We start from the raw sequence: 27,533 nt of genomic DNA on the forward strand, positions 1-27,533 counted from the left end.
CTGCCTTAACTTTGACTTCCATGTGAGCAGAATTGCTTAGGAGAGTAGTGGAACATAGATGTAGCAGAAATTCTCTCCTGTGGTTGAGAGGTTTCCTATTTTCGGGCGTCTTGACTTCTTACCTCGGCTATAAAGCAGAGTGCTGTGCAATGTTTACGTTACGTTTCCTCTCAGTGGCGACGTTAACCTCAGCAGAATGGGAGGCTTTCCTCCAAATGCTTGCCATTTCTTCCTGTTTGCTCAGGGCTCAGCTGTCTCCTGCTTCAAGAGCAAGGCATGCTGTCACATCCACAATTATGCCTGCAGAAAAGTATCAGACAGACATTTAGAAATGTCACCTAAACAAGGACAGGCTTTTTGCTCTAGGATAGGAACGTTCATTCTTAGAGGTGGGGCACGCCTCAGAAAGAGCTCCCTTCAGAGACTGACCTCTCATGGGTCCCTTCTTGGACCTTTGAGAGAGCCTCTGTGGATAAGGTGATGGGACCGGGTCAGAGGGAGAAGGAGCACTTAGGATGCTAGAGAGAGTTGCCTGGTGAAGGCTGGACTGAGCAAAAGCTGTCAGCCTTCCAGAAGGTCTTTCTTCCTGTGGCAGTAAGGGGAATTGATGGGGGTTTCAAGCAGTCAGGAGGCTTTGCCCTGCACTGCTCCTGCCCAGCCGTCCAGTAGGTTTTGTGTGGCTGTTCCCAATGCCATGCCTCCTAACCCTTCCTGCTGGGACGCAGGCTAGAGAGCTGTGACACTTACCTGCTGCTTGGGAGGTCAGGTTGGAGCCGAGTGGACCAGGTGGAGGCCATGGATGAGGAGGCACAGCACTGCAGTGGAGGGAGCCCGCTGCATCTAACTAGGTCACTTGTGCTCAGCTCTGGCCAACTGTTGTCATACAGGAGAGCACACAGTGATGGCCAATTTTCTCATTTTTCAAAAGGAGCTAGAATCTGAATTTTTCTTTCTATTCACCTGCTTTCTTAAGCTTCACAACTAATTCAAATTATTTAAAAATAAAAGGAAGGCCAAATGAGACATGTTTTTGCTTCTGCAGACCGCAGGTATATGACTTCTGACATAAACTCTTTTTCCCAGGAGTTTAGAAATGAGGAGAAAGCAAGCGAAGGGATCAGGGTGGTTGGCAGGAAGAGTAATTTTAAAATACAGGAAGACGGAGCACACCTGGAGACTGAGGAAATGGCTTAGATGAGCCGTTGGTAATGCTTTCACTGGATCCTGTGGTGTGCGCATTCCTTTGTGGTTGACGGCCAGTGGTTCTCTGTGTGGTGGAAGAAGCTAATGGGATGGGGGGAGGAGGAAGAGGGGCTGAGTGCCCATCTTTTAGTTGCACATAGCTAGGCAGATTCTTGGGAAGATGGTGAGTCGTGACCCCACTAAGTCCCTAGAGAACATGCTGTGGGACACACATTTTTGCACTTAAGGGCATATAAGCTTGGTTTAAAGCACTTACTAAAATGCAGATTCCTAGGCCCCAGCCCCACAGATTCCCATTCAGCAGGTGGGGCCTGGGACTCTGCATTTTAAAGCACCCCATCAATGTTAAAAAAAGTAAGTGGACAGTGGAGTGAGACAGAGCTGGGTCTACATTCCTGCTCTATTCCTTCACTAGGTGAGTAACCTTAGTCCAGTCATTTAATTTCTCTGAATTTAAATTTCCTGATCAGAAAAAAAAGAGACTGTACTATCACTACCTTGTAGAATGGTGAGAACTAAATTAGAAGACAGTTGGAGGCAGTACAGGGTCCTGGCCCAGAGCTGGGGCACTGGTGCAGGCCACCTGGGCATAAATCCCTGCCTTGCCCCTTTTTAGCTGTGTGACTTGGAGCAAGCTAGTTAACTGCTCTCTTTCTTGGTTTCCTTGGTAAAGTGTAACTAACCCTGTGAAATATTAATAGTACCCATCTCACAGGGTTGTTAAAGGGTTAAATGACTTAATATACGTGAAGTGCTTGTAACTTTAACTGTTATAATTACGTGTATAAAAAGTCCAGCAGTGTGTCTCATAATAAATGCTCTTTTGCTTTTCCTTAGGTCCCCTTACTGTGGGTAACAGATTAAGGCTTAATTCAAATATCACCTCCTGATGAGGCCTTCCCGGAGTCCACTTTTTACTTTCTCATCTCCCTTCACATTGAGCTTCTCCAGGGCAGGGACTGTGTCTTTCCGTTTTAATATCCTAGTACCTTGCACAGTGCCTGACATAGGGTCAGTGAATGGAATGATAGTACTAGGGAGTCTGAAAGATGACTCACACTTGTGAATGGAGAGGTTGTCTTCCAAATACCTAGGGAAGTGTGATCTGGAAGAACAAACATTTATTAAGCTTCTGTTGCCAGACAGGGCAATCATGGGAGGTAGATCATGTTGCTATTATGGCTGTTATAGTGACAAAGTGAGTCTTTGACCCTCACTGGAGCAAGGTCACATAACTAGTGGTTGTCAGAAGGCAGGGCTGGACTCAAGGCTGATGTTTTTCCGACTGCCCCTAGGGGCCTGCCACTGTGCCTCTTTGTCTGGATGCAGTTTGTAGAAAAGTTCCAGAGGTACCTTATTCCATTCCTTTCTCTGAATCGTAACTCTTGAGATAGTTGCCTATAATTTGTCATAGCTGTGTTTTTGAGGAACTTGGGATTGATGGTATACGCTAATTGAACAATTTCCTTTTCTAAACATGCAGTTTCTGCCTGGACTTTGCCATTGATGGGCCTAGGAACTAGCAAAGAAACCTCTCCTCATGCTTGAGTCTCTGCTCCATTCCCATCGGCATTTCCTCTGCTTTAGGAGCATCTTCTCTCCCTGCAGCCTGACTAGCCAGGATATCAGGCTAAAAGCATAGATGAGGGCCTGGGGCTGCTTTTAGGAGGTGGGGAGAAATGGTGTAGCCTAGGAAGCCAGAATGCTGAGAATCCTCAAGCCTGAGCTTCAGGTATAAAGGGTTAACCTGGCCTTCAGCTCCTCAAGTCCCAAATTATTCTCTGATCCTGATAGACCTGGCCCAGAGAGAGCAGTTGGTGGGGAGGTTGGTGAGTAGGCATCTCTGTTTTTCTCATCTCGTGTGCCCTTCTGAGGTTCTCAGCAGTGCTGGCTCAAGATGCCTGAATTCCCAGGCCACTTCTGAGAATGGCAGCTGCACTCTTGGACAAATGTGACTAAGTGTCCCTGTCATGGGCCTGGAGGCAATTTTGTTCTGCTGCTTTCTTGGTTACATCTTCACAGGATTTTTCCTCTTAGCCACCCAGATGTCAGAGTCAACTACATTTCTCTTTCTTAGTAAGCTGGCTCTGTGTTCTCATATACAACTACATGATAGCATTTCAGAGCAGTGAGTCTACCCTCCTAAAAGCAGAAATTCAGGGAAAGAAAGAATATGTTTTTCATCATGTTCTTCTAACATATTTCAGTTTCTGGTCATGCCACAAATCTTTTGCCTTTTCTCCAAGGGCCTGCCCTGGAAGTGATAGAGCAGGTCAAGTGTTGTTTTCATGGATGGCGATGGTTATTGTGACCGTTGCTACAGTTGAAAGCTGATGCTTAGCAAGTTGATTCCTATAGCACTGTGCTTCCTGAGGACCCTGAAAACTGGCCTGATAAAACTTCCAGAGGTTGCCTTTTCTGTCCCTTCTCTGTTGTACATGTAGCCATATGATATGCCAAGCACTTTACTTGGCACTGGGCTGGTGCAGGTAGAGAGTATCTCACTACAGCCAGTGTGCATAGATGCCCTGGGAGCAAGATTGACTTTATCGTCATCATCATCATCATCACTAGTGTTATGCTGATGAATATAGACTTAAACTTATAGGGCCAAGCATGGTAGCTCATACCTGTAATCCTAGCACTTTGGGAGGCCGAGGCAGGAGGATCACTTGAGACCAGGAGTTCGAGACCAGCCTGGGCAACATAGAGAAACCCCGTCTCTACCAAAAAGAAAAAAGTTAGCTGGACCAACTTCATTTTATGAAGGGTAAAAGTGAGGCTGAGAGTTGGTTTCTTTTTTCCAGAAGCATCTGCCGTATTCACCTTGGAGGGATGTTTCATTGCTGTCACTGTCAGATAATCATCCCCTGCCTACTGGCTGCTTCCTCTCTTTCTGGTTACCATATCACTCCCTATCACCATCACCAAAACCACAACCCTGAGCGCTTAGTAAGCGAAGTTAAAGAAATTAGAGCTAGTACATTTCATCTTGAGATTAGGAAAGAAGTATAAATGGTATCAAGAATTAGGACTTGACTTATTTTTATTATCAGAACCAATCACTTATTTGCACCAAGGTAAGACGGTCTCCAGGATTAAGGTCATCAGTGGCCATAAATAAATATGTTTAACTTTCACATCCAGATATACTTCATTTTGGTCAATGTGATGGAGGATGCCAGTCAGAGGGAGAGAACTGCTGTTGGTGAACTCTTCAGCTTCCGTGATGGTGGTGTTGGCCTAGGCTGTGGTGCACCTGGACATTGGAAATGTGCTTGATGTGTCATTTGTGTTGTTGCTAACACCCATTCTCCAAGGCACTTAAAAAGATTTATTTAGCTCTTAAGTTTTAATGTCTATATTGAGATGTAATTAACATGCTGTAAAATTCATTTATATAATGTAATGGTTTTTAATATATTCACAAGAGTTGTACAACCGTTACCACTATCTAATTCCAGAACATTTTTGTCAACCCAAAAAGAAACCCCATACTCCTATCAACCATGTCCCATTCTGCCACCCTCAACCAGTGCTAGGCAGCTCCTAGTTTACTTTCTGTCTCTATAGATTTGCCTGTTCTGGACGTTTCACAAGAGGAATCAAGGTTTATTCATGTTGTAGAATGTATCAGTACTTTACTCCTTTTTATGTCTGAATAATATTCAATTGTATTTGATATATACCACATTTTGTTTATCATCAGTTGATGGACATTTGGGTTAGTTCCACATTTTGGCTACTATGAGTAATTCTGTTATGAACATTTATGTACAAGTGATTGTGTGGACATGTATTTTCTTTTCTCCTGAACAGATACCTAGGAGTGGGTCATCCTGGTTTATATGGTAACTCTGAGTATAACTTTTTGAGGAACTACCAAATTGTTTCCAGAGTGGCTGTGCCATTTTACATTTCTACCAGTAAGGAATGAAAGTTCCAATTTCTCTACAGTCTCACTAGCATTTATTTGTTTTTATCTGTCTTTTTTTTGTTATAGCAATCCTAGTGGATGTGAAGTAATATCTCATGTGGTTTTGATTTTTATTTCCCTAATGACTAATGATATTGAGCATTGTTTCATATGCTTATTGGCCAAGTTTATATCTTTGGAGAATTTCTGTTCCAAATCCTTTGTCTAATTTTTAATTGGGTTACTTTTTTATTATTGAGTTGAAAGAATTCTTTATAAATTCCGGATACAAGTTTCTTTTTTTTTTTTTTTTTTTGAGATGGAGTCTTGCTCCGTCGCCCAGGCTGGAGTGCAGTGGCGCAATCTTGGCTCACCGCAAGCTCCGCCTCCCGGGTTCACGCCATTCTCCTGCCTCAGCCTCCCGTGTAGCTGGGACTACAGGCGCCCGCCACCGCACCCGGCTAATTTTTTTTTTTGGATTTTTAGTAGAGACGGGGTTTCACCGTGGTCTCGATCTCCTGACCTTGCGATCCGCCCGCCTCGGCCTCCCAAAGTGCTGGGATTACAGGCGTGAGCCACGGCGCCCGGCGACAAGTTTCTTAATAGATACATGATTCGCAAAAAATTTCTCCCATTCTTTAGGCTGTCTTTTCACTTTCTTGATGGTATTGCTTACAGCACAAAAGTTCTTTATTTTGACATAATACAATTCATGTCCTTTTTCGTGTGTGTGTGTGTGTGTGTGTGTGTGTGTGTGTGTGTGTGCGCGCGCATGCGTGCTTTTGGTGTTATATCTAAGAAACCATTGCCTAATCCAATGTCGTAAAGATTTACTTCTGTTTTCTTCTAGCTTTGCTTTTGTAATTGTAGCTCTTACATTTAGGGCTATACACATTTTTTACTTTATTTTTAAATATGGTATGAAGTGGGACCCTACTTTATTCTTTTGTATACGGATATCCAGTTTTCTCAGCACAGTTTGTTGAAAAGACTCTTCTTTCCCCATGAATTGTCTTGGCATCCTTATTGAAAATCTGTTGACCATAAATGTAAGGGATTATTTCTGGACTCTGGATTCTGTTGTATTGATCTCCATTTCTATTCTTATGTCAGTACTGCACTGTCTTGGTTACTTGTTAGTATTTATTTTTTTTATTGGCAACTCAGAGCCTTCTAACCTTGTTCTTCTTTTTCAAGATTGTTTTGGCTGTCCTGTATCCCTTGCATTTCCAAAAAATTTTAGGATCAGCTTGCCAATTTCTGAAAAGAAGCTAGCTGGGATTTTGATGGGTATTCTGTTGAGTCTGTAAATCAATTTAGGGAGAATTGCCGTCTTAACAATATTAAATTTTCTGGTCCATGAATATGGTATGTCTTTTCATTTTTTAAGTCTTTAATTTCTTTCAATGATGTTTTATAATTTGCAGTATACATGTCTTGCATTTCTTTTATTTATTTCTAAGTGATTGATTATTTTTGCCACTATTGTTAATAGAATTGTTTTCTTCATTTCATTTTCAGATTGTTCATTGCTAGTATATAGAAATAAAATTGATTTTTTTTTTTTTTTTGAGGCAGAGTCTTGCTCTGTTACCCAGGCTGGAGTGCAGTGGTGCAATCTTGGCTTACTGCAACCTCTGCCTCCCAGGTTCAAGTTACTTTCATGCCTCAGCCTCCCAAGTAACTGGGATTACACACATGAACCACCACACTTGGCTAATTTTTATATCTTTAGTAGAGATGGGGTTTTGCCATGTTGGCCAGGCTGGTCTCGAACTCCTGTTCTCAAGGGATCTGCCTGCCTTGGCTTCCGAAAGTGCTGGAATTACAAATGTGAGCCACTGTGCCTGACCCCAAATTGATCTTTAATATTGATTTTGTATCCTGCACACTTACTTGAACTCACTCAGCAGTTTAATAGGTTTTTTAGTGGAATCCTTAGGATTTTCTACATACAAAATCATGCCATTTGCAAATGGAGATAGTTTTACTTCCTTCTTTCCAACCCAAATGTACCCTTAAATTTTAATCTTTGTATTCCTTTTATTACTTGGCATAAAATAGTGTTCCTGAAAGGATAGTGCATTTACCACTGGTGATATATTAGCTAAGAATATATGGTACATGAACAGACATTTTTTACTTTTAAATAGTTAAATACCTTAATGTATGTTACTTTTATTTTAATGGGTATTAGAAAAAATATGATTAGCACTTCTAGCTCTCAATTTCATGATGTGTACTCAAATGTTACTTTATCATAATGGTTTTCCCTGAACATCTTATTTAAAGTAAGATACCCTTTCACCACTCCCTTTCCCTCTACTTTGCTTAAGATTTTTCAAATTTAATTTAATTTAATTTTATTTATTTTATTTTTTTTGAGACAGAATAAATAAAATAATTCTGTCTCAGAATTGTCACTCAGGCTGGAGTGCAATGGTGCAATCTTGGCTCACTGCAACCTCCTTCTCCCAGGTTCAAGCAGTTCTCCTGCCTCAGCCTCCCAAGTAGCTGAGATTACAGCTGCCTGCCACCACACCTGGCTGATTTTTAGTAGAGAAGGGGTTTCACCATATTGCCCAGGCTGGTCTGAACTCCTGACCTCAAGTGAACTGCCTGCCTTGGTCTCCCAAAGTGCTGGGATTACAGGCATGAGCCACCACTCCCAGCTCTACCTTGCTTAATTTTTTTTTCATTCCACTTATCATCACCTTACATATTATACACAAAGGTACACTTACTATCACACATGTGATAATTTGTGTGTGCTCATTGTCTGTTTTTCCCCACTGGGATGTAAGCTGCATGAGGTCAGATACTGTATTACTCTTCGCTGGATCACATTTGCCTTGGACATGGGTGCTAGGTAAATATTTGTTGAATTAATATTGTTTAGAATAAGGTTACTTTTTTCTTTTTAAGTAAAGGAAGTCGTTTCAAGTATATTCAAGAAAAATATTGAATAGTATGTCAGGAGGTATGCAAATATGGCAAAAACCATGGACTATATAGAATGATAGAGGTTTAGGAAACTCTAACTTAAGGAATGAGGAGAGATGCATGGAGATGGAGTTTCTTGGGCTTGTTTATTTTGTTTTCTGTGAAGTGATGTGATGTTAGCTCACACTCTTCCCTATTCCGGCCAGGGGTTTCTTGGGGGCTCTTAAGCTGTAACACATGGAGTTAAACATTAAGTGGGAAAGCAGTTTCTACCATCTGCCACAGAAACCCTCTTGGCACTTTTGGAGGTCATCTGGAAGATGTTCAAGGTGCTTTTGGCTGCCCATAGAAACTTGGCTTACCGGCATTGTCTTCTTTGCAGGGCTCTGGGTTTGCAGAGAGCCGAAATGACCATGACTGCCAACAAGAATTCCAGCATCACCCACGGAGCCGGGAGCACTAAGGCCCCTCAGGGGACTCTGAGCAGGTGGGTAAGGAAGCACTTGTGGGGCATGGCAGCAAGGGACCTAGGTCCTGGGTGGGATCCCTCCAAAATGTAAGTAGTCATCATCTTGACTGACAGTCATCCAGGTGACTGGTCTAGGCCAGTTCATGCTGACCATTAGGCAGAAGATATTTTCCAGTTCTATAAGTTTCCATGTAACATAGCAAACAATAACTCTTAAAACAAGCTCTGCTTTGTGCCTAGCATTCCAAGGATGGGGCCAGCAAGAAGCAGCTGATGTTCTTCTGGCTGTAACCTTTTCCCATGGTGGGGAGAGCTGGGGGCCTGTGCCTGAGCTAAGCTGCACTGTAGTGAGGGAGGCTGACCACATTGGACTAAGGGTAGAGAGGCAGTTATGCATATTAGCACAAATTCCAAGCAGTAGCCTAGGCTTTTTATAAGAGTTTAGAGAAACCGTGGATTTTGGAATCATGGATTTGGTTCAAATCCAAGTTCTAATCACTTAACCAAATAGCTCTCAGAATGTTTCCCTGGGCCCTCTAAAATCTTCATTATTTCGTCTATAAAATAATAATAGTAGTTATCTTAGAGAGTTGCTGTGAGGACTAAATGAGATAATATATGTCAATGCTTAGCATTATGGCTGACATAAAGCTACTCAATAAATTTTAACCGCCTTTTGAGGATGAGATCAAAGCTTCTGGAACTCACAGATACACAGATAGATGCACAATACTCTCACCAGGGCTTCTCTGGTCTTGGCCAAGGCTGGACACTGATATCTTAAAAGAACCTTTAGTCTCTTTTATTAAAGCCGTGTACCTTTCGTAGCCCTTTCTGCTGAATGTCAGGTGGACAGATTTGGCTTTTGTGGCCTCTGCCTCTAGGATGGATAACTCTGAGAAGGGTGCTCAGCTTTGGTTTGGTCAGGGCTAGTTCATTCCTGAATATCTGGCTGTGCATTGCTAGGCTGGGTCCAGTAGGGTCTGGTCAGAGGTGGTGGTAAACGTTTGGTTCATTCAGAGCTGGAGTCCAGATATAGTTGGTAGAATAGTGCACGGGATGTAGCCCCTGGGGAGTGACTGTCGTGACGGAGGCAGGGGTTCCTCACACCATACATACAGGACTTTGTCCCAATAGAAACATTCTGGATGGACTATGCCAAACAGGGTTTGATGGACTCTGACTTGTTAAGTACATAAGACCCTGGGACTTAGCCAAGCAAACTGATTATTCGTTTTGCAGCAGCAAGACTGATAGGAACACCGCCTGCCCGGGCAATCCCTCTCATTTAGACTGGGCTTGGTGGCATACCAGCTTCCCTGTACTGAGTGAGGCTGGGAATGGCAAGGAACAGCTTCTTGGGCAAAGCAGGTGGAGAAACTGACCTCCTCCAGAACATGTCGGTGTCCAACGCAGAAACAGGTCGAGGTCTCAGAGTCTTGTGTCCCGTTGCCTGCTCCTGGGAACCACGTTGCTGGGCTCTTGTCGGCCTGGTGGCATTCTTACCATGATTGAGCTGGCAGATGGGGCTGGGAACTAAGGTTCCAATTTTTTAGAGTATCACACTACTGTAGGAGTGAAACAAATATATGTGATTGTGTCATTTTATTCATAATTTTAAAGCAATTATATATTTAGGACCTGACATGGAGATTACCATTCCCAGCAACCCTCAACTCCTTTAAATATTCTTTTTTTTCCTTCTAATTTCCACCATGCAGGAATGGGGTAGAGGGGTGGGAGGGGCAGTATTTACATCAAGTTTCAAAGCCAGCTCAAGACTGCTGACAGATGCTCCAGTTTCTATTTGGAGTAAATGCCTGCCTACTTCTAAGTGTTTTCAGAAATTGCTCTTCCTTTAGCTTCTCAGCATGCTTGCCATCATAACATGCTAGATGGTGTTTGTAAATATCTGAGCCTCAGATGTGCCTAAAAAAAGCACCTTTCCTGTCTCCCTTCTAAGTCTTCGCTTCCTTCCTACCACATTTCTGCTTCTCTTCTTCCCTCCCTCCCTTCTTTCCTGGGAGTCTGGCTTTTGGTGTGAAGTTGCAGGCCTCTGTGGCTAGCAGCACCCTTCTCTCAGAGACTACCCCTGGGGTGTAGGTATTATTTAGACATTGTGATCTGGTGGTTTCTTTGGCTGCCTTCACCCCTGGCCACATCTGGGTGTGTTCTTTGGGCTAAGTAAGGCAGTAAATCACCGGTTCATTTAGGAAGGCATTGTCAGTGAACTCAGAGGGTTCTCCTGGGTGCCAGGCTCTGTGCTGGGCACTGGAGGGCAAAGAGGGATGATCCATTCTCTTTCTCCAAGGTACTTACAACTTGGATTGATGATCTTGGCACCTGAATTTCTTAGTTTGACCTTTCAATAGGTGTTTGGTGGTGACCTGGGGCCCTTTTATAATTGCCAGCACATGAGTCCAAGGAGGAGCCTCCTCGGTGTGACCAGAGCTTTAGCTGGGGAGGGGAGGGGTGTCGGGGCCTTGGAAAGCTGGGCCTTTGACACTCTGGCTACTTTGGGGACCTCCACATCATCCACATGAAGGCAGAGGAACCCAGTGGTTCTAAGAGGTATTTGTGTCCAGCTTTGGGGGAAGAGGGAGGTCTGGGCAAGGAAAACTGGTCGGGGTGGGCAGATGGGGCCCTGTGTAACTGTCACGGTGTGTATTTGAAGGACTGTACCCTTAATTTGCATAAGACTTCACCTGGTGCTGCCACCAAGCCAGTCTGGGTTTAAGACCCTGGATTCCAGTCCCTAGGTTTTCACAGGTGTGTTGCTAATGTATTCCTTTTCCTTTGCAGCTTAGTCTTGATTTGGCAGGAATGTGTAGGAGAAAATCTAAGCCTTTCATGTGACCGCCTCAGTTTTGTTCTTTGCTGTGTCTTGGTCTCCTGGAGCAGGTTTCCTTGTCTTTGCTTTTGTTGATGAGGCCGAATGAACATACTGTTCATCCTTACCTGCCAGATACACTCTCCCCGCAGGCTGTTCCCACTTCAGCTCACGAGATATGACTGCCTCCCACTCTGGGGGTCAGGAGTGGGATTCTCAAACCTCTTCTGAATTCTAGAGGTCAGCCTTTACTGTGTTGGTATTGATGACCTGAGGCGGGACTGGAAGCAGGTTGGTAACTTGCAAAAAAGGAAGTATTATGTTTAGAGCTAATTCAGCTGTGTAGATAGGGTGAACTGTGTCACTTACTGCTCTCAGGAGATTTCACTTGTGCAGTAAGACCTGGCAGGCAGCAGGGGCTCTTCTCTGAAGACCTGCTGATTTCCTCCACAGCTTCTTCACTATGAAACTCCAGCACCTGGGTCAGTGCAACTTGGAAATAACAGACTTTATCAGCCTTGAGTTTGAGAACTTCGCTTGTGGTGGGTGCTGAAAATCTGAGTGTCTGTAAGAATATAGAATTCTCGAGGGCAAGGACTTTGATGTCTTTCTGTGTTCCTAGAGCCTGGAACAATGCCTGGCACATAGAAGCCATTAGCTATTTGTCGATTAGTCAACTAGATGGGAGAGCAGCCTCTTAGAGCATAGGCTGTTGTGCTACTTGAATCCTTATAGTACCTTCCTAATGGGTCATCTTAGCTTTGGACTCTGTTTTCATGTAATCTGTAGATCTTAGAAAGGCAGAGGGGGCTTCAGAGCTTCTTCAGTCTAACCCATTTGATTTACAGATTGAGAAACTGAGGCACAGAAAAGAGGAGGTACTCTTTAGGGATACAAAACTAGTAGGAAGAGGAACTCAAGCCTGCCTCTCTTGATCCTTCCGTTATTTTTTTATCCCACCACATTCCCTTCCTATGAGCATTCCTGGGATCTTCCTGCCCCCAAAGTACTGCTGTCCATGATAAAGTCAAACTTAGCCTGGTTTCCAGGGATTTTCATGATCTGACCCTGGTCTTTCCTTCTGCCCAGTAGTTCACTGTTCTCTAGTGCAAACCTTACATTTCTGCCAGTCTGGATGCAACTAGTCACCTCTCTCCCAGTGTTTTTCTAGACCACTCAACTAAGACAAATCCCTCTCTCCTCTGCATACACTCAGAATCTTTGGTTCAAAACAGCCAAATGGCACTTATCGTATAGTATCTCATAAAGTGGATATTTGTGTGGGTCTTATTTCCCCTACTCAGTTGGAACTCTTTGGAGGCCCGATACATTCTCTGTTGGGATGTTAGAGTTGGAAGGGATCTTGAGATATATCTGGCTCATTAACTTACATTACAAATGAGGAACCTGTAAGCCCACACAGCTAATTGGCAGTGGAGCCATAATTTCAACTCATATTTGCAGGTTTTTGTAAAGAGAGTGGCTTCAGTTTGTGATATGGTGAAATCCAGAGATGTCTTGAGGTTCCATGGCCAGTGTAGGCACAAGTTTGGACCCTGTGTCTTACATCAGGGAGAAACCAAGAGCTTAAAGAGAAGAAAAATCTCCTGAGTAGCTGTGGGTAAAGACACTGCTGCAGGGCCTGTCCTGGCCATGGCAGGCCCCCCTCAGGAGGACCTGTGACCTCTGCCCCTGTTACTCAAGATGCTTCCTAGAATCCAACCATGATGCTGTCAGTACAGGTCTGGTTATTTATTGCTACATAACAAATGACCCCAAACTTAGTGGCTTAAAATAATATTTATTTTGTCTACCAATTGCAATTTGGGTAGGGCTCAGCAAGGAAAGCTTGTGTCTGTTCTTTGCAGCATCAGTTAGGGTAGCTTGAAAGTTGTGGGTGACTCAATGGCTAGGGGCTGAAATCATCTGAAGGCTTACATGTGTGACAGTTGATGCTGGTGGTCAGCTGGGACTAAAGCTGGGGAACACCTGCATGTCACCTCCATGCTTGGCAACATGCCTTCATAGCATGATATCTGGGTTCCAAGAGTGAGAATCCCAAGAGAACAAGGCAAAAATGCATGGCATTTTAATGACCTAGCCTCAAAAGTCAGATAGTTTATCTTCTATTGTACTATATTGATTAAGACAGTAACAAAGGGCTGCCTAAATTCAAGAGAACGGAAGATAATTTCTACCACCTGATGAGAGGAATATCAATATCTCTTCATAAGAAGATATGTAGAATGGAATAGGTTGTGGTACTTATTTTTGAAAAATACAGGCTGCCTTCTGATCACAGCAATTCACGTCTTTCCCAGATGCAAAATACACTCAATCTCTCCCCTAAAATCTCAGATCTCATCTTATTCATGGCATCAGCTTGAAGTCTGTTACAATGGAATCTTGTCACCAAAATCAGGTCCAGATAGGGCTGGGTGCAATGGCTCACGCCTATAATCCCAGCACTTGGGGAGGCTGAGGCAGGCAGATCGCTTGAGCCCAGGAGTTTGAGACCAGCCTGGGCAACATGGAAAAACCCTGTCTCTACAAAAAATACAAAAATTAGCTGGATGTGGTGGTACACACCTATAGTCCCAGCTATTCAGGAGGTTGGGGTGGGAGGATCACTTGAGCCTGGGAATTCAAGACCAGCCTGGGCAGCAACATAGTGAAACCCCCTCTCCACCAAAAATAAAAAACGTTGGCTGGGTGTGGTGGTGCATGCCTGTAGTCCCAGCTCCTCTAGAGACTAAGGTGGGAGGATTCTTGAGCCTAGGAGATGGAGGTAGCAGTGAGCCAAGATTGTACTGCACTTCAGCGTGGGAATAGACTGAGACCCTGTCTTTAAAAAAAAAAAAAAAATCATGTCCAGATGTAGATGAGATTTTTGGGGTGCAGGATCATTCCTTGTGTACCGCTCCTTAAGTACTGTTTCTCTTGCTGTGAAGACCTGTAACTTAAAGAGAATGTATATCTGCTACCCAAAAGATGCTGGTGGGACAGGCCTAGGGTCACCACTGAATATGCTTTTCAAAAAGGGGAAAACAAGAGGCACCCAGCAGTCACTGGTTTGATGTATTTCTTATATTCAGTGGCACAGCTGTTGCTAATTCCTTGACTAGGTGTTGGTTCATTTACCCTGTCTCTAGCTGCACGCTCTGAGCTTTTGATTCTGCCCTCTGACTCTTCTTTTCCATAAAAGTAGCTCATTATTGCAGGTGAGTAGTTTCTCCATCTGCTTCATGCCCATAATATGTTAAGGGCCCAAAGTCTTTTCTTCATTTTGTACTGTCTCTGCCCATTTTACTCCAAGCTGATACACTTCCTTTAAAAACTTCATGGGTTGGCTGGGCGCAGTGGCTGATGCCTGTAATCCTAACACTTTGGGAGGCCAAGGAGGGGGCTGATCACCTGAGGTCAGGAGTTCAAGACCAGCCTGACCAACATGGAGAAACGCCGTCTCTACTAAAAATATAAAAATTAGCCAGGCGTGGTGGCGTGTGCCTGTAATCCCAGCTACTCAGGAGGCTGAGGCAGGAGAATCGCTCGAACCCATGGGCGGAGGTTGCGGTAAGCTGAGATCATGCCATTGCACTCCAGCCTTGGCAACAAGAACGAAACTCCATCTCAAAAACAAAACAAAACAAAACAAAAAAAAACTTCATGGGTTTCTTACGAATCGTTTTATAATCCGTTATAATAGCAAAGAGCACACATACAAATCACTTCAAGATAAGCCCCTTGGCCAGGCGCAGTAGTTCATACCTGTAATGCCAACACTTTGGGAGGCCGAGGTGGGAGGATTGCTTGCACCCAGGAGTTTGAGACCAGCCTGGGTGACATAGTGAGACCCCATCTTTACAAAAAAATAATTAATCAGGCATGGTAATGCACACCTGTAGTTCCAGCTACTCTGGAGGCTGAGGTAGGAGGATCGCTTGAGCCTGGGATGTCAGGGTTGCAGTGAGCCATGATGGAGCCACTGCACACCAGCCTGGGAGCCAGACCTTGTTTCAAAAACAAACAAACAAAAAAAGAACAGATAAGCCCCTCTCTACTTCGATTTGGATTTTTTGTGAGATTGCTATGGGACAAAGGTTTTTAAGATTCTTAGGAGCCTTATTGTCTTCAGAGAGGATTTGTAGGACCCAATCAAAAGATACTTAGGAGGCCTTTTGTGTGTCTGTCTGTTCTATGAGGCAATACTTTAAGTAATTTTTTTTGTTTGTTTGTTTTTTTGAGACAGAACCTCACTCTGTCACCCAGGCTGGAGTGCAATGGCGTGATCTCGGCTGACTGCAACCTCTACCTCCCAGATTCCAGCGATTCTCCTGCCTCCGCCTCCCAAGTAGTTGGGATTACAGCCATGCACCACCATGCCCGGCTAATTTTGTGTTTTTAGTAGAGAGGGGTTTTCTCCATATTGGTCATGTTGGTTTTGGGAGGTCTCAAACTCCTGACCTCAGGTGATCCCCCCACCTCGGCCTCCCAAAGTGCTGGGATTACAGGCGTGAGCCACTGTGCCCAGCCACCACAATCCGGAAGCCATTTCTTTTTTTTTTTTTTTTTTTGAGGCGGAGTCTCGCTCTGTAGCCCGGGCTGGAGTGCAGTGGCCGGATCTCAGCTCACTGCAAGCTCCGCCTCCCGGGTTTACGCCATTCTCCTGCCTCAGCCTCCGAGTAGCTGGGACTACAGGCGCCCGCCACCTCGCCCGGCTAAGTTTTTGTATTTTTAGTAGAGACGGGGTTTCACCACGTTAGCCAGGATGGTCTCGATCTCCCGACCTCGTGATCCACCTGCCTCGGCCTCCCAAAGTGCTGGGATTACAGGCGTGAGCCACCGCGCCCGGCCTGGAAGCCGTTTCTTAATTTGAGAATTTTTTTCCTGTCCAGAGAGATTGTCAGTGAAAAACAGTTTTATTTTTTGATCCAGCAAGCCCTTTCTCATTTGTAATTCCTTTAAATTTTAACAACGAAACAGCTCCTTCTTAGCTTACCTGTTTTCTCTTTTTTACTCTAGGCAGCTGGAGCAAGTCAGATGGCACCTTCAGCACTTTGCCTGCAAATCTCCTTAGCTAGTTCATCAGATTTATTAGCTATATTTTCTGTTATCTATGTTACCACAGGTGACAGACTTTTCAACACTATAAGGGTTCCCTTTCCTCTAACTTCTAATAACATTTCCTTACTTTCCATTAAGCCCCTACCGACAGCCCAAAAGTCACTGTTTTAAGATTTTGTTTCAGTAGCATCTCTCTTGCAGGTACCAAAATGTATTCCAGACATCTACTGCCAACCACCCCTCTCAAAAAAAAATTTAATGGCATAAAACAACCATGTTCTTATGCTCCCAGACTCCGTGGATTAGGAATTCAGACAGCACTGCAGGGGTGGCTTGCCCCTGCTCCATGATGTCTGCCTTGGCTTAAAGAGACTTAAAGGCTGGCTGGGCACAGTGGCTCATGTTTGTAATCCCAGCACTTTGGGAGGCTGAGGTGTAAGGATCACTTGAGCCCAGGAGTTCAAGACCAGGCTGGGCAACATAACAAGACCCTGTCTCTATAAAAACTAGTAATAATAGTAAAATTAGCCCAGTGTGCTGGAATGCAGCTGTGGTCCCAGCTACTCATGAGGCTGAGGCGGGAGGCTCTCTTGAGCCCAAAAATTCGAGGCTTCAGAGAGCTGAGATCTTGCCACTGCACTGTAGTCTGGCAACAGAGTGGGACACTGTCTCTAAAAATAAATAAATAAATAAAAGACTTCAAGGCTAAGGGCGGCTCAATGGCTAGGGGCTGGTATCACCTGGCAATGTCTTAACCCCACATCAGGGGGATGCTGGCTGTTGCTGGGACTTTACCTGGGGCTGGCAGCCAGAACACCTATGTGTACCCTTTCCACATGGCCTGGGCTTGCTCCTAGCATGAGAGACGGGAATTAGGAGCTGCTGATTTTTTAGGCCTGGGCCTGAAAAGTAGCACCACATCACTTGTATTGTATGCTATCAATCAAGCAGTCACAGAGCCCAGGTTTAAGAGGAGGGGTTATTTTGACAGGAGGCATGTCAGAGAATTTGGGGACCACGTTTTAAAACCATCACAAGTGCCATTTGCATGGTTTCCTGGAATTGGATTTGCCTCCCTCTTGGCTTTGTCTAATGCCTGGCTCTGCTTTATACAGTAGCCCAGTCTTTACTGGACTGAGGCACTGGGGATGTTCCTGTCAGGGATCGGTAACCTCAGAGAGGGCTTCTGCAATGTCAGTATTCTCTCTGTCTTCACTTGCTGCTGCTACTTAGAGGGTTCGTCATTCCCTTCCAGAGAAGAACTCAGCAGTCCACTTGGTGCTTTCTTAGAAATCAGCTTGGGGGCAGACAGGCGCGGCTTCCGTAGATTCTTAGATGTGCTTTCTGGAGGTGAAAAGGCAACTCAATTTATGCTGTGACTCTCACTACCTCTCACTTACCCTGACAAGCCGTAGGGACCTGGAGAATCTCTATAGACGGTGGCCTAGATATAGCCCCAGTTGGGGGATGAGGCTGTCCTGGACCCTGTTGGGGACTCGCAACTGTTTGAGATGCTTTTTTTTGGGAGCAAGAAAGCCAAGTTGTGAGTATCACCCTGTCCTTTGACTTTTTCTCAGGACTTTTCTGGAGTGGGATGTCTATGTCTTGTTACTGGGCAAGCTTCTGCTCTAGGCTGGGGAACAAACTCTTGGACTTGCTGACTCAGGTACCCTTCCTCCTTTTTCTCCTCCTCCACGCTCAGAGTATGGCTTTGGGGTAGCGCAGTGAGAATGCCATCCCCAGAATTGGGGCAGTCACTGGGTGGCAGGAGGATGGTGATACCGCTAAGCCAACAGGGTCCTTAGTTGAGAAGCCCAAGAATGCTGAATGACTGGCCACCTTCCAGGCAGTTTCATTTGAAGCAGGCAAGACATTGCTTAGTAGGGATGGAAGCATTTTGGACACTGAGCCCTGTATAACCTTCACCTGCAGACAGGCTCACTTCATGGCACTCATAACACATCCTGGTACCTCTCAGGCTGTTTCCAGGACTACTAGGACTTTTTCCCAACTAGCTCCAGCTTGGTCCCTTCTTGTTACTAACACATGTAGTAGCCCTATGACCAGAAAAAGCAGAGCAACTTGGAGCATGCCAAGTTCATCAAGAACTAAAGACAGCCTTCCCTCCAAAAAAGTTCCTCGGGGCACCTGACAATACATGGGACATTCCTTAGCACAAATACTTCTTGTGTTACCGAAGAGGGGCCTGTATCGCTAGCCCAGGGATTGGGGCGTGTTCCTATGAGACAGTACCAGAGGGAATATTATGCACTTTAACTCTCACTTTCTGTCTATGTGCATGTGCACACATAACATGATTCTTTTTCTTTTCTTGTTTCTTTTTTAATTTTTGAGACAGGATCTCACTTTGTTGCCCAGGCTAGAGTGCAGTGGTGCAACCATGACTCACTTCGCCTTGACCTCCTGGGCTCAAGGATCCTCCTGCCTCAGCCTCTTGAGTAGCTGGGACCACGGGGGCATGTCATCACACCCAGCTAATTTAAAAAAAAATTTTTTTTTTTTTTTGTAGAAATGGAGTTTTACCATATTGGCTAGGCTGGTCTCCAACTCCTGGGCTCAAGTGAAGTGCTGGAATTAGAAGCATGAGCCACCATGCCTGGCCCACAGTACTTTTTCTTTAAATTTATTTCTCTTTCCATACTGTAGCTCATATTCTTTCCATCCTAATTATGTGTCTTACATATTTGTGTGTGTGTGTGTGTGCGCGCGCGCATTTATGGTTCTCTGTTTCTTTTAAATATTCTTTGCATTCTCCCCTGCTTTCTTTTATCTGTTCATTTTACTCCATGTCTCCTTAAAATGTTGGTTCCGGCATGTCGCATGCTGCAGTGTTGGCATCCATGCCTGTGTTGAGCGGCAGAACTGGCTGCCTGCTGACAAGGCCATGGCACAAGTGCCCAGTTCCACAGTGCCTGCCTCCCAGGGGCATACTCTGGGATTGTAGAATAACAGAGAGATGATAAGAGAGAACAGCGGTCTTGGGTGTCTGATGGCTGCTTTGTATTTACTTTTAAACATTATTTATTTTACCTTTATGGAATGATTTATAGTGTTCAAACACCGTTAGAGATTTGCATCATCTTAGCCACACAGCTAGTATGTGAGGATACTCAGACTTAGAGAGCTTGCCCATGAGCACACCCAGAAAGTGATGGGACCAGGACCCAGCCAGTGTGTAGCTTTCACGCCTAGTGGGAGAGGACTTCGGGGACTGGCGGCAATACTGGACTGCACCGAGTGCTTTGTGTGCCTTTCTCTGTTGTTCTTTAGCCCATACACCACAAAGAGAGAGGCGGGGATGTCTGCAGATACAATGTCATGTCCTGAGCAGGCATACAGGAGGCCTAGGTTTTTAACTATTTACATTTTCATTCATTTAGTCACTCAACACAAATAATAATTCCTTTTAAGTTCTAGGCACTTTGCAGGGGATATCAAGATTAACAAGATACTGTTACCACCTTCAGGTGAGCTCACTCATAGTCTAGTAAGGGAGAGGAAACAGTCTGGTGCAATGCAGTGTTATACATGCCATCGTAGATGTTTTCCCAGTGGAGGCCTCTGCATAGGCCATCTCTACCTGAAAGGGGGTAGGGTGTGAAAAAGCTAAGAGTTTGATGTGCCTAAGGGTGGGATACAGGATTGATATGGAGGGAAAACAATGTGGGGTGATGAAGGGGAAAATAGGCAGGGACCAGCTCATGGGGGGCCTTGTCAGCAATGCCAGTGAATTTGCATTTTATTCTGTAGATATGAGGAGTTTCAAGCATGATCAGCTTTTCATTTTGGAAAGATGTCAGAAGATGAGAGGATGAACCAGAACTGATTTAAGACTGAAGGCAGAAAGAGACCAAAGAAGTAGCAGTAGCAGTAGGGATGGGGAGGAGGGGGACACACCTGGGAGATGTTAGGAAGTAGAATTGATAGGACGTAGTCATCAAGTAGATCAATGGGTTTGGGGAGAGGGCTGGATCCAGATGCTTGAAGCAGGAGGGGAACAAACTCTGACCTTTTCTCCCCTCTTTGGAATGAGTTGGAGAAAATATGCAGCAGTAAAAGCCAGGGGAGGTGGAAGCATAAAGCAACATGGGGATGAGACCGTGAGAGCAGACGTCCAGTGCAGGCACATGGGAAAGAGGGTGCTAGTGTAAGGCCAGCCCTTTTAGATGGGCATTGCGTCCCCATCTCTTCATTGCCTGCTCAAGGATGTTATTTCTGCATTTGTGCCCTCTGTGTCTGCATTGACAACTTTTCCCTCTCTACTGGATCATTCCAATTACGGTTGCAAAGTTGGCATGGTGGTTCACGCCTGCACAGTCCCAGCACTTTGGGAGGCCAAGGCAGGAGGATCACTGGAGGCCAGGATTTCAAGACCTATCTGGGCAACACAGTGAGACCCCCATCTGTGGAAAAAAAAAAATTAGCTGGACGTGGTGGCATGAGACTGTAATCCCAGCTATTTGTGAGGCTAAAGTGGGAAGATGTCTTGAGTTCAGGATTTTGGGGTTATAGTGAGCTATGTACTCCAGCCTGAGCCACAGAGCAAGACCCTGTAAGAGAGAGAGAGGGAGAGAGAAGGGAGAGAGAGGAAGGAGGGAAGGAAGGAAGGAAGGAAGGAAGGAAGGAAGGAAGGAAGGAAGGAAGGAAGGAGGAGGAGAGGGGAGGGGAGGGGAGGGGAGGGGAGGGGAGGAGAGGAGAGGAGAGGAGAAGCTTCTATTACGCCATATTCTTCTCCAACTACCATCCCATTTCTTTGTTCCTTTTTTAGGAAAACTCTAAAAGAGTTGTCTGAACTCTGTCTCCACTGCTTCTCCTCCCTTTTTCTTAAATTTTTCCAGTCATACGTCCCTTCCTACCTCTCTACCAAAACCTCTCTTCGTCAGGTCACAGTGACCTCCATGTTTCAAATAATTTCTCAGCCCTTCTCTTACTCAGTTGTTGGCAGGTTTGACTCAGTTGATCACTCCCTGTTTCTTGAGCGTCTCAGGACATCACTCTTCATGATTTTCTTCTTTTCTCACTAAATGCTGTTCTCAGTCGGTCTCCTTGGCTAGTTCTTCTTCCTTGTCCAGACCCCAAAACACTGGAACATACCAGCACTTGGACTTCTCTAGCTACGCTTATGCTCTAGAGGATCTCATTTGGCCACATGGTTTTAAATATTTCTATATGCCACTAATGACTCTTATATTGAAAATTATAACCCAGACTCTATTCTACCAGTGCTCAGGCCAAATATCCTGATGCTGTCCTAGACTTCCCTTTTGTGTCTCTCACTGCTCATCTAACCCATCAGCAAATTGCATTGGCCTAGCCCTCAAAGTAGCTCCGTCTCTACCACTACCCTTCTGATCCAAGTCATCATAATAATGGCTTGTCTGGATTGCTGCAGTGGCCTTCTAAATAGTCTCCTTGTTGCCACCCTGTACCCCTGCCTGTCATCCTCTGATATAAAGTCAGATCTTGTCACTGTCCTGCTCACACCCCTTCAAGAGCTTCCTTCTCTTTGAGAGTGTAAGCCCAAGTCTTATCAGTGGCCCATGGGGCCTTCCATGGTGTGGCTTCTGGTGTCTCTCAGGCTCATCTCCAGTCCACACTTCGTTGTTTCCCTACACTCTGGCCACACAGGCCTCCTTGTTGCCCCTGGAATACAATAAGCATGTGGTTATCTTTGCCCTACTGCACTTTCTGTCTGGAACATTCCTCCCCTGGATAGACATATTACTCACTTCCTTCGGGTTGTGTTCATGTGTCCCCTGGCAAGAGGGGCTTCCCTGACCTCCCTATGTAAAACAGCAACTCATCCCCACTGCTCATCTCTGATCCCTTTCCCCTTCTTTATTCTTTATTGGCCCCCAAACCATCTCAAAGAGTTGATTTGTTGTCTACTCACTCTAAACAAATAAGGCAACTTCATGTGCCTCCACCAGAATGTAACCTATAGAAAAAGAGACTTTGTCTGTTTTTAGTCTCTGCTGATCCTTTTTTTTTTTCCTCCTTTGAGACAGGGTCTCTCTCTGTTGCCCAGGCTGGAGTGCAGTGGTGCGATTGTGGCTCGCTGCAGCCTTGACCTCCCAGGCTCAAGCAGTCCTCCCACCTTAGCCTAAAACAGTGCCTGGAATAGACTTGGCGCTCAATGTATCTGGTTGAATGGATAGAGAGCCAAAATGTATCTCCGGCCTGCTGGGGTTGCACACTGTTGTCTGGGTGATAGGTGGCTTCCTTTGTTCAGATGCAGAGAAGGCTAGCAAGGAGCTGGCCTAGGAACCAGGAAGAAGTGAAGCTAGAGACTCTCAGTGGCTTGGCTCCCGTGGTGGCATCTGAAGGCAGCCTGGATCCAGGCCCTGCTCTTCTCATGGCCGTGGTCTCCTCTTGTGCAACAGGGGAGAATGATCTTACTTTCCCTCCCAGTCTCAGTTTGAGGAACTAGGAAACAACTAGACAGAGTGGAACTGAAGCCCAGGAATGAGCACTCTCCCCCATCCATGCCAGGGGATGCCACCTGCTGTGTAACTCTTTGTTACGAGGATCCAGACATCCTGACACGTGGCCCCATTGTGTCCCTCCTGAAGCCCTCCCTAGTGTTCCCTCTCTAGGTGACAGACTCTCCTGACCCTCCTTCAGCCTGGGAGCCAAGACTGATGGAAGCTGATTCTTAGGGTGGCTGAACTAGCTCCACTTCCAGGGAATGCCCCCATAAGAGCATCAGAGCCTGTAGTAGTGAGAGAGAGATCCAATCCAGACACCATGGAAGCTAAGCTGGCCTGTGGGGAAGTGGGGGAGGAAGGCCAGGGCAGTGGCTCTGCACTGGGATGGGATGGGCCAATGACACGCAGGCGTGGCCTTTCCCACCTGCATCTTTTTACTACTGCCGTGGAGCAAATCACCCCAAAACTTAGTGGCTTAACACAGTTGATTGTTTCTCACATTTCTGTGGGTTTTCCGGTGGTTCCTCTGCTGGTTTCCCCTGGGCGCACTCATGTAGCTGTGTCCGGCTGGGTCTGGGTCCAAGGTGGCCTCACTCATGAGTCAGACAGTTGTAGGCTGGCTATTGACAGAGGTGCCTTGGTTACATTCCATGGGACCTCTTGTCCTCTAAAAGACTAGACTGGCTTCCTTATGTGATGGTGGCAGGGCAGCATTCCAGGTGGGTAAAGGGAGAAACTACAAGGCCTCTTGATGCCTCAAGTTTAGAATTTGGACAACTTTTAGTTTCCACCACCACATTGTATTATACTCAAAGCACATCACCAAGATCAACCCAGATTCGAGGGGCAGAGAAATAGACTTCACCTTTCCATAGCTTGAGCTGCCAAGAATTCATGGCCATATTTGATTTACTCCCCGCCCACCTCCCCCCGCCCCGACAATGTTCAGGATCCATGGACAGTGGCAAACTGACCAAGTTTCCCAGGTGATTACTCTGAAGAGTCAGCCCCATATGAATATTAGTAATTATCAAGCTAAGTTGGAACACTGTGTTAGGCCCCAAGCTCAACGCTTGACAGGTACTATCTCTATTTCTCACAGGGATTCTCTGAGATATGTGATTTTTTTTTTTTTTTTTGAGACAGAGTTTCACTCTTGTTGCCCAGGCTGGAGTGCAATGGCATGATCTCGGCTCACTGCAACCTCCGCCTCCTGGGTTCAAGCAATGCTCCTGCCTTAGCCTCCCGAGTCACTGGGATTACAAGTGCTTGCCACCACACTCAGCTAATTTTTATTATTTTTAGTAGAGACGGGGTTTCGCCATGTTGGCCAGGCTAGTCTTGAATTCCTGACCTCAGGTGATTCACCTGTCTCAGCCTCCCAAAATGCCAGGATTACAGGCGTGAGCCACTGCACCCAGCCAAGATACGTGATCTTCCAACACCCATTTTTTATAGTTAAGGAAACTGAGGCTTAGGGAGAGAAGATTACTTGCTCAAAGTCATGAAGCTTATAAGTGGCTACACTGAATCTTGAACACCAAGGCTGTGATGTTCTTACCCTCTGTTGAGACCGACTGGCTAGCCATAACCTGATTAAAAAAAAAAAAAAAAAAAACCAGTACTAATGATAATGAGCATTTCACATCCGTGGTCTCATTGGCTCAATATGACAACCCTGTGATGTAAAATGTGGAACGGTTTTGAAGAAATGAAACTGGATGTTCAGAGTGTGAGTCCATTGCTAATAAGAGGTAGAATCAGGAACATGCGGACAGATAACAGAGAATTCTACCCTCAAGTGAGAATGTCACACCCAGGAGGGCAGGGCCTTATCTTTATTGTTTACCAGACCTTGGAGTGAGTGACTGGTGCCTTCTCTGTGATGAACCCGGGGCTCCTGGGCTCCAAGTCAGCACGGGCAGCTCCTCTGTGGTGCAGTGCACTGGGCCTGGCCTGTTGGGAGGCCGGGGCAAGGGTAGCACGTGAAGCTATGGGCCCCAGGTCAGCAGTGACACCAAAGACAGGACCTGCAGAGGAAAGGGACAGTTTACTCTCTACTTTATGCTGCATGAGAGGAGAGAAATGAAACCTCAGTTCAAGTGGGGTAGGCATTGAGAGAAAGTTCTTAACCTGTGTAGATTTATTTGTGCTGGAACCACTAAGGGAAGTTATAGAATCATTCTTTCTGAAAGCATGCTGGGATCAGATGGACCAGAGGCCCTGAATCATTTTCCTATCCCAAGGAGCCATGCCCCACACTACCATAAGTAACAGTGGTTCCATGGACTGGTGAATTCTCTCCTGGGCAGCTGGGAAGACACAGCCCTAGGGAACCACATATCAAAGTGCCTGAGCAGGTGAGGCAGGTATAGTTTAAAAAGGCTTCCCAAGAGATTGTGAGTCTCATTAGGTGCCTGCCATCTCCCAGTAGAATATAAGCTTCATGAGGACATGAATTTATGTCTGCTTTGTTTATTCTTATATCTAGCTCCTAGAACAGGCCTAGCACAGAGTAGGTGCTCACTAAGTATTTGTTGAATGAAGAAACAAATGAAATTGTCCTCTGTCAAATGCATCTTCAGTTGAGAACTAAAACAGAGTCCTTTGTGTAGCACAAGCACTCATTCACTTAGGGGCTAGACTGATGGCCTTTTTGTATTTATGGTTCTATAAAATAAGAGAGACATGAGGCCTCCATCAGTTGTGAGGAAGTTGGGATCTCCCCCCGCCTCAAGCCTGGCGCCTTGCCCTGCCGCTCCCTACCCCAGGGAGTGCCGGGGCTTACTCTGTTCACACTTCCTCACTGAGCAGAGCCTCTTTGGTCATCGGCTTGGCTGGGCACTGCATTTCTCTCATCTGTGCCCATATACACATGGGATGGCTCTTGTTTGACTTGCCCTTTGAAAAACAACTTAAGCATGTTGAGGTTTCCTGTTGATAGGGGGCAGCCAGAGGCCTGTGACCCAGCAGGGAATTGTCAGCCAATCCCTGACTCACCCAAGCTCCAGTTTTCTGTGTGTGAGCAAGCAGTGACAGCAGCCTGGCTCAGGGGCAGCTGGCTGCCTTCCTGTGGATGGCATGGCATTCCGGAGCCTGAGAGGCTAGGCAGCCCAGAGCTGAGGGCCACGGCCTTAGGGTCAGGTAGGCCTTGTACTGTGCAGTGTTGGCAAATCCTGCTGTTTTTGAACTGAAACTGTTTGTAAAGAATTCTGAAAGTTGACAGTGGTTACACTAGTAGACAAGTAGCAAAGTGTGCCCAAGAGGAAGTATGCTCATGGTTCTCTTCAATAAGCTCACCTTTCCCTTCCTTTTGCTGTTCATCGTTCACCGAGCACCTTCCAAACACTGTTTGTCCCTGGGCCTGGAAGAAACCATGGTCTAGTAGGGAAGACCAAGAAGTCCCTTGATACTTACAAGTGCTGTGGCAGGGGTGTGCCAAGTGCTGTGGGGATTTCTGTAGAGCTGCCTCAGGGCCCTGGCAGTTCAGAAAGTGGCAGAGGCACTGCTGCTTCTTCAGAGAGGCAGCCCAGTGTAGTGGAAGTTCATGTCCTGGTTTCACTTACCAGCTGAGTGACCTCGGATGAGATATTAAATTTTTCTGTGCCTTACTGTTTTTTTATTTGTAAAATGAAGACAATAAACATAATAACCTCATAGAATTTTCAGGAAGATTAAATGAGTTAACATATGTAAAAACATTTATTCAGAACTGTTCCTGGTATTTGCCAAGATCTGCATGTAGATTTGGAGCTGGGACATGGTGGATGCTTATTGGATGTGATGCCACTGCTGGAGGGTGGAGCTGCTTAAGGAGTTGGTCTCCCCACCCCATTGGCTTCCTCGTTGACAGAGTGGAAAAGACTCTTTCCTGAGGGGCCCTTCTGACCTTTCTGAGGCCCTCAGGGATTCTAATTCTTGTCAGAACCCAACATGAAGGAGCGAGACGTATGTCTAGTAGCAGAAGTCCCAGACAGAGGCTTGTTAAGGGAGTGGTGTTGGAGAACCATCTTGCACCAGTTCACAAGAGCTGATCAGTGGCATCTCTTCTCAACTCCACAGCCAATGACGTCACATTGGTAACTCAGCCAGAGTTGGAATATTTATACTACCAACATTGGCAAGTGCTACCAATCTGCTGTTGCCCCCAGACAGCCGGTTGTTCAAACTTGTTTGGTTTTGGGTTTTTTGGTCCCTTTTCCCCTCTTTTTGCCATACACAGAGTCTCACTATGTTGCCCAGGCTGGTCTTGAACTGCTGAGCTCAAGTGATCTTCTTGCCTCTGCCTCCCTAAGTGCTGGGATTACAGGTATGAGCCACCACACCTTCTGAGAACTGGTTGTTAAGCATGTCGCAGCACACCACTGGGCTTTCTGTCCTCCTGTTGGCAGATGTAGACTCTTGGGATACTCTCGCTTGGCACAGAACAGGTGTTTCAGACATTACTCAGGGTGCTTGGGGATGGTTTGGGCAGAGAGGCCTGTTGAGTTTGGCCTGCTGTGATTAAGGAGCTATTGCTCTCCTTGAAGACAACCTTCAAGTTACATTACTTGAATAGAATACTCTTTGAGAGTCCTCCAGGAAAAAGATGCTGAGTTCTGTAGGAGTGAAACAGGATGCCCCTGGTTGGTCAGCCACTCACTGCCATTTTTTCTTTTC

General features: G+C 45.7%; 2 protein-coding genes and 1 long non-coding RNA gene across 52 annotated transcripts in view; 2 read left to right on the plus strand and 1 right to left on the minus strand.

Moving 5' to 3' along the window:
- AKIP1 (A-kinase interacting protein 1) overlaps positions 1–27,533 on the minus strand; it is a 338,621-nt gene that overhangs the window by 152,937 nt on the left and 158,151 nt on the right. The window lies entirely within an intron of this gene.
- The window catches only part of DENND2B (DENN domain containing 2B), a 177,727-nt gene that overhangs the window by 112,461 nt on the left and 37,733 nt on the right, over positions 1–27,533 (plus strand). For 49 of the 50 annotated variants that reach the window (XR_013404043.1, XR_013404046.1, XR_013404044.1 and 46 more), the window contains one exon: positions 8,445–8,549. Coding sequence is in view for 45 of the 50 variants with exons in the window: in XM_077963473.1 (XP_077819599.1) it covers positions 8,445–8,549 (105 nt within the window). In the remaining 5 variants the exon portion in view is untranslated. Of the gene's footprint in view, positions 1–7,926; positions 7,989–8,444; positions 8,550–27,533 lie in introns of those variants that run through there. The other variant, XM_077963480.1, reaches the window with a different exon arrangement.
- LOC144334319 (uncharacterized) lies at positions 14,958–18,437 on the plus strand. The gene is made up of 2 exons (XR_013404048.1): positions 14,958–15,158; positions 16,859–18,437. It is a non-coding gene; the product is annotated as an uncharacterized LOC144334319 (long non-coding RNA).

The sequence above is a fragment of the Macaca mulatta genome, chromosome 14 (assembly GCF_049350105.2).
Source record: "Macaca mulatta isolate MMU2019108-1 chromosome 14, T2T-MMU8v2.0, whole genome shotgun sequence".
Taxonomy (NCBI): Eukaryota; Metazoa; Chordata; class Mammalia; order Primates; family Cercopithecidae; genus Macaca; species Macaca mulatta.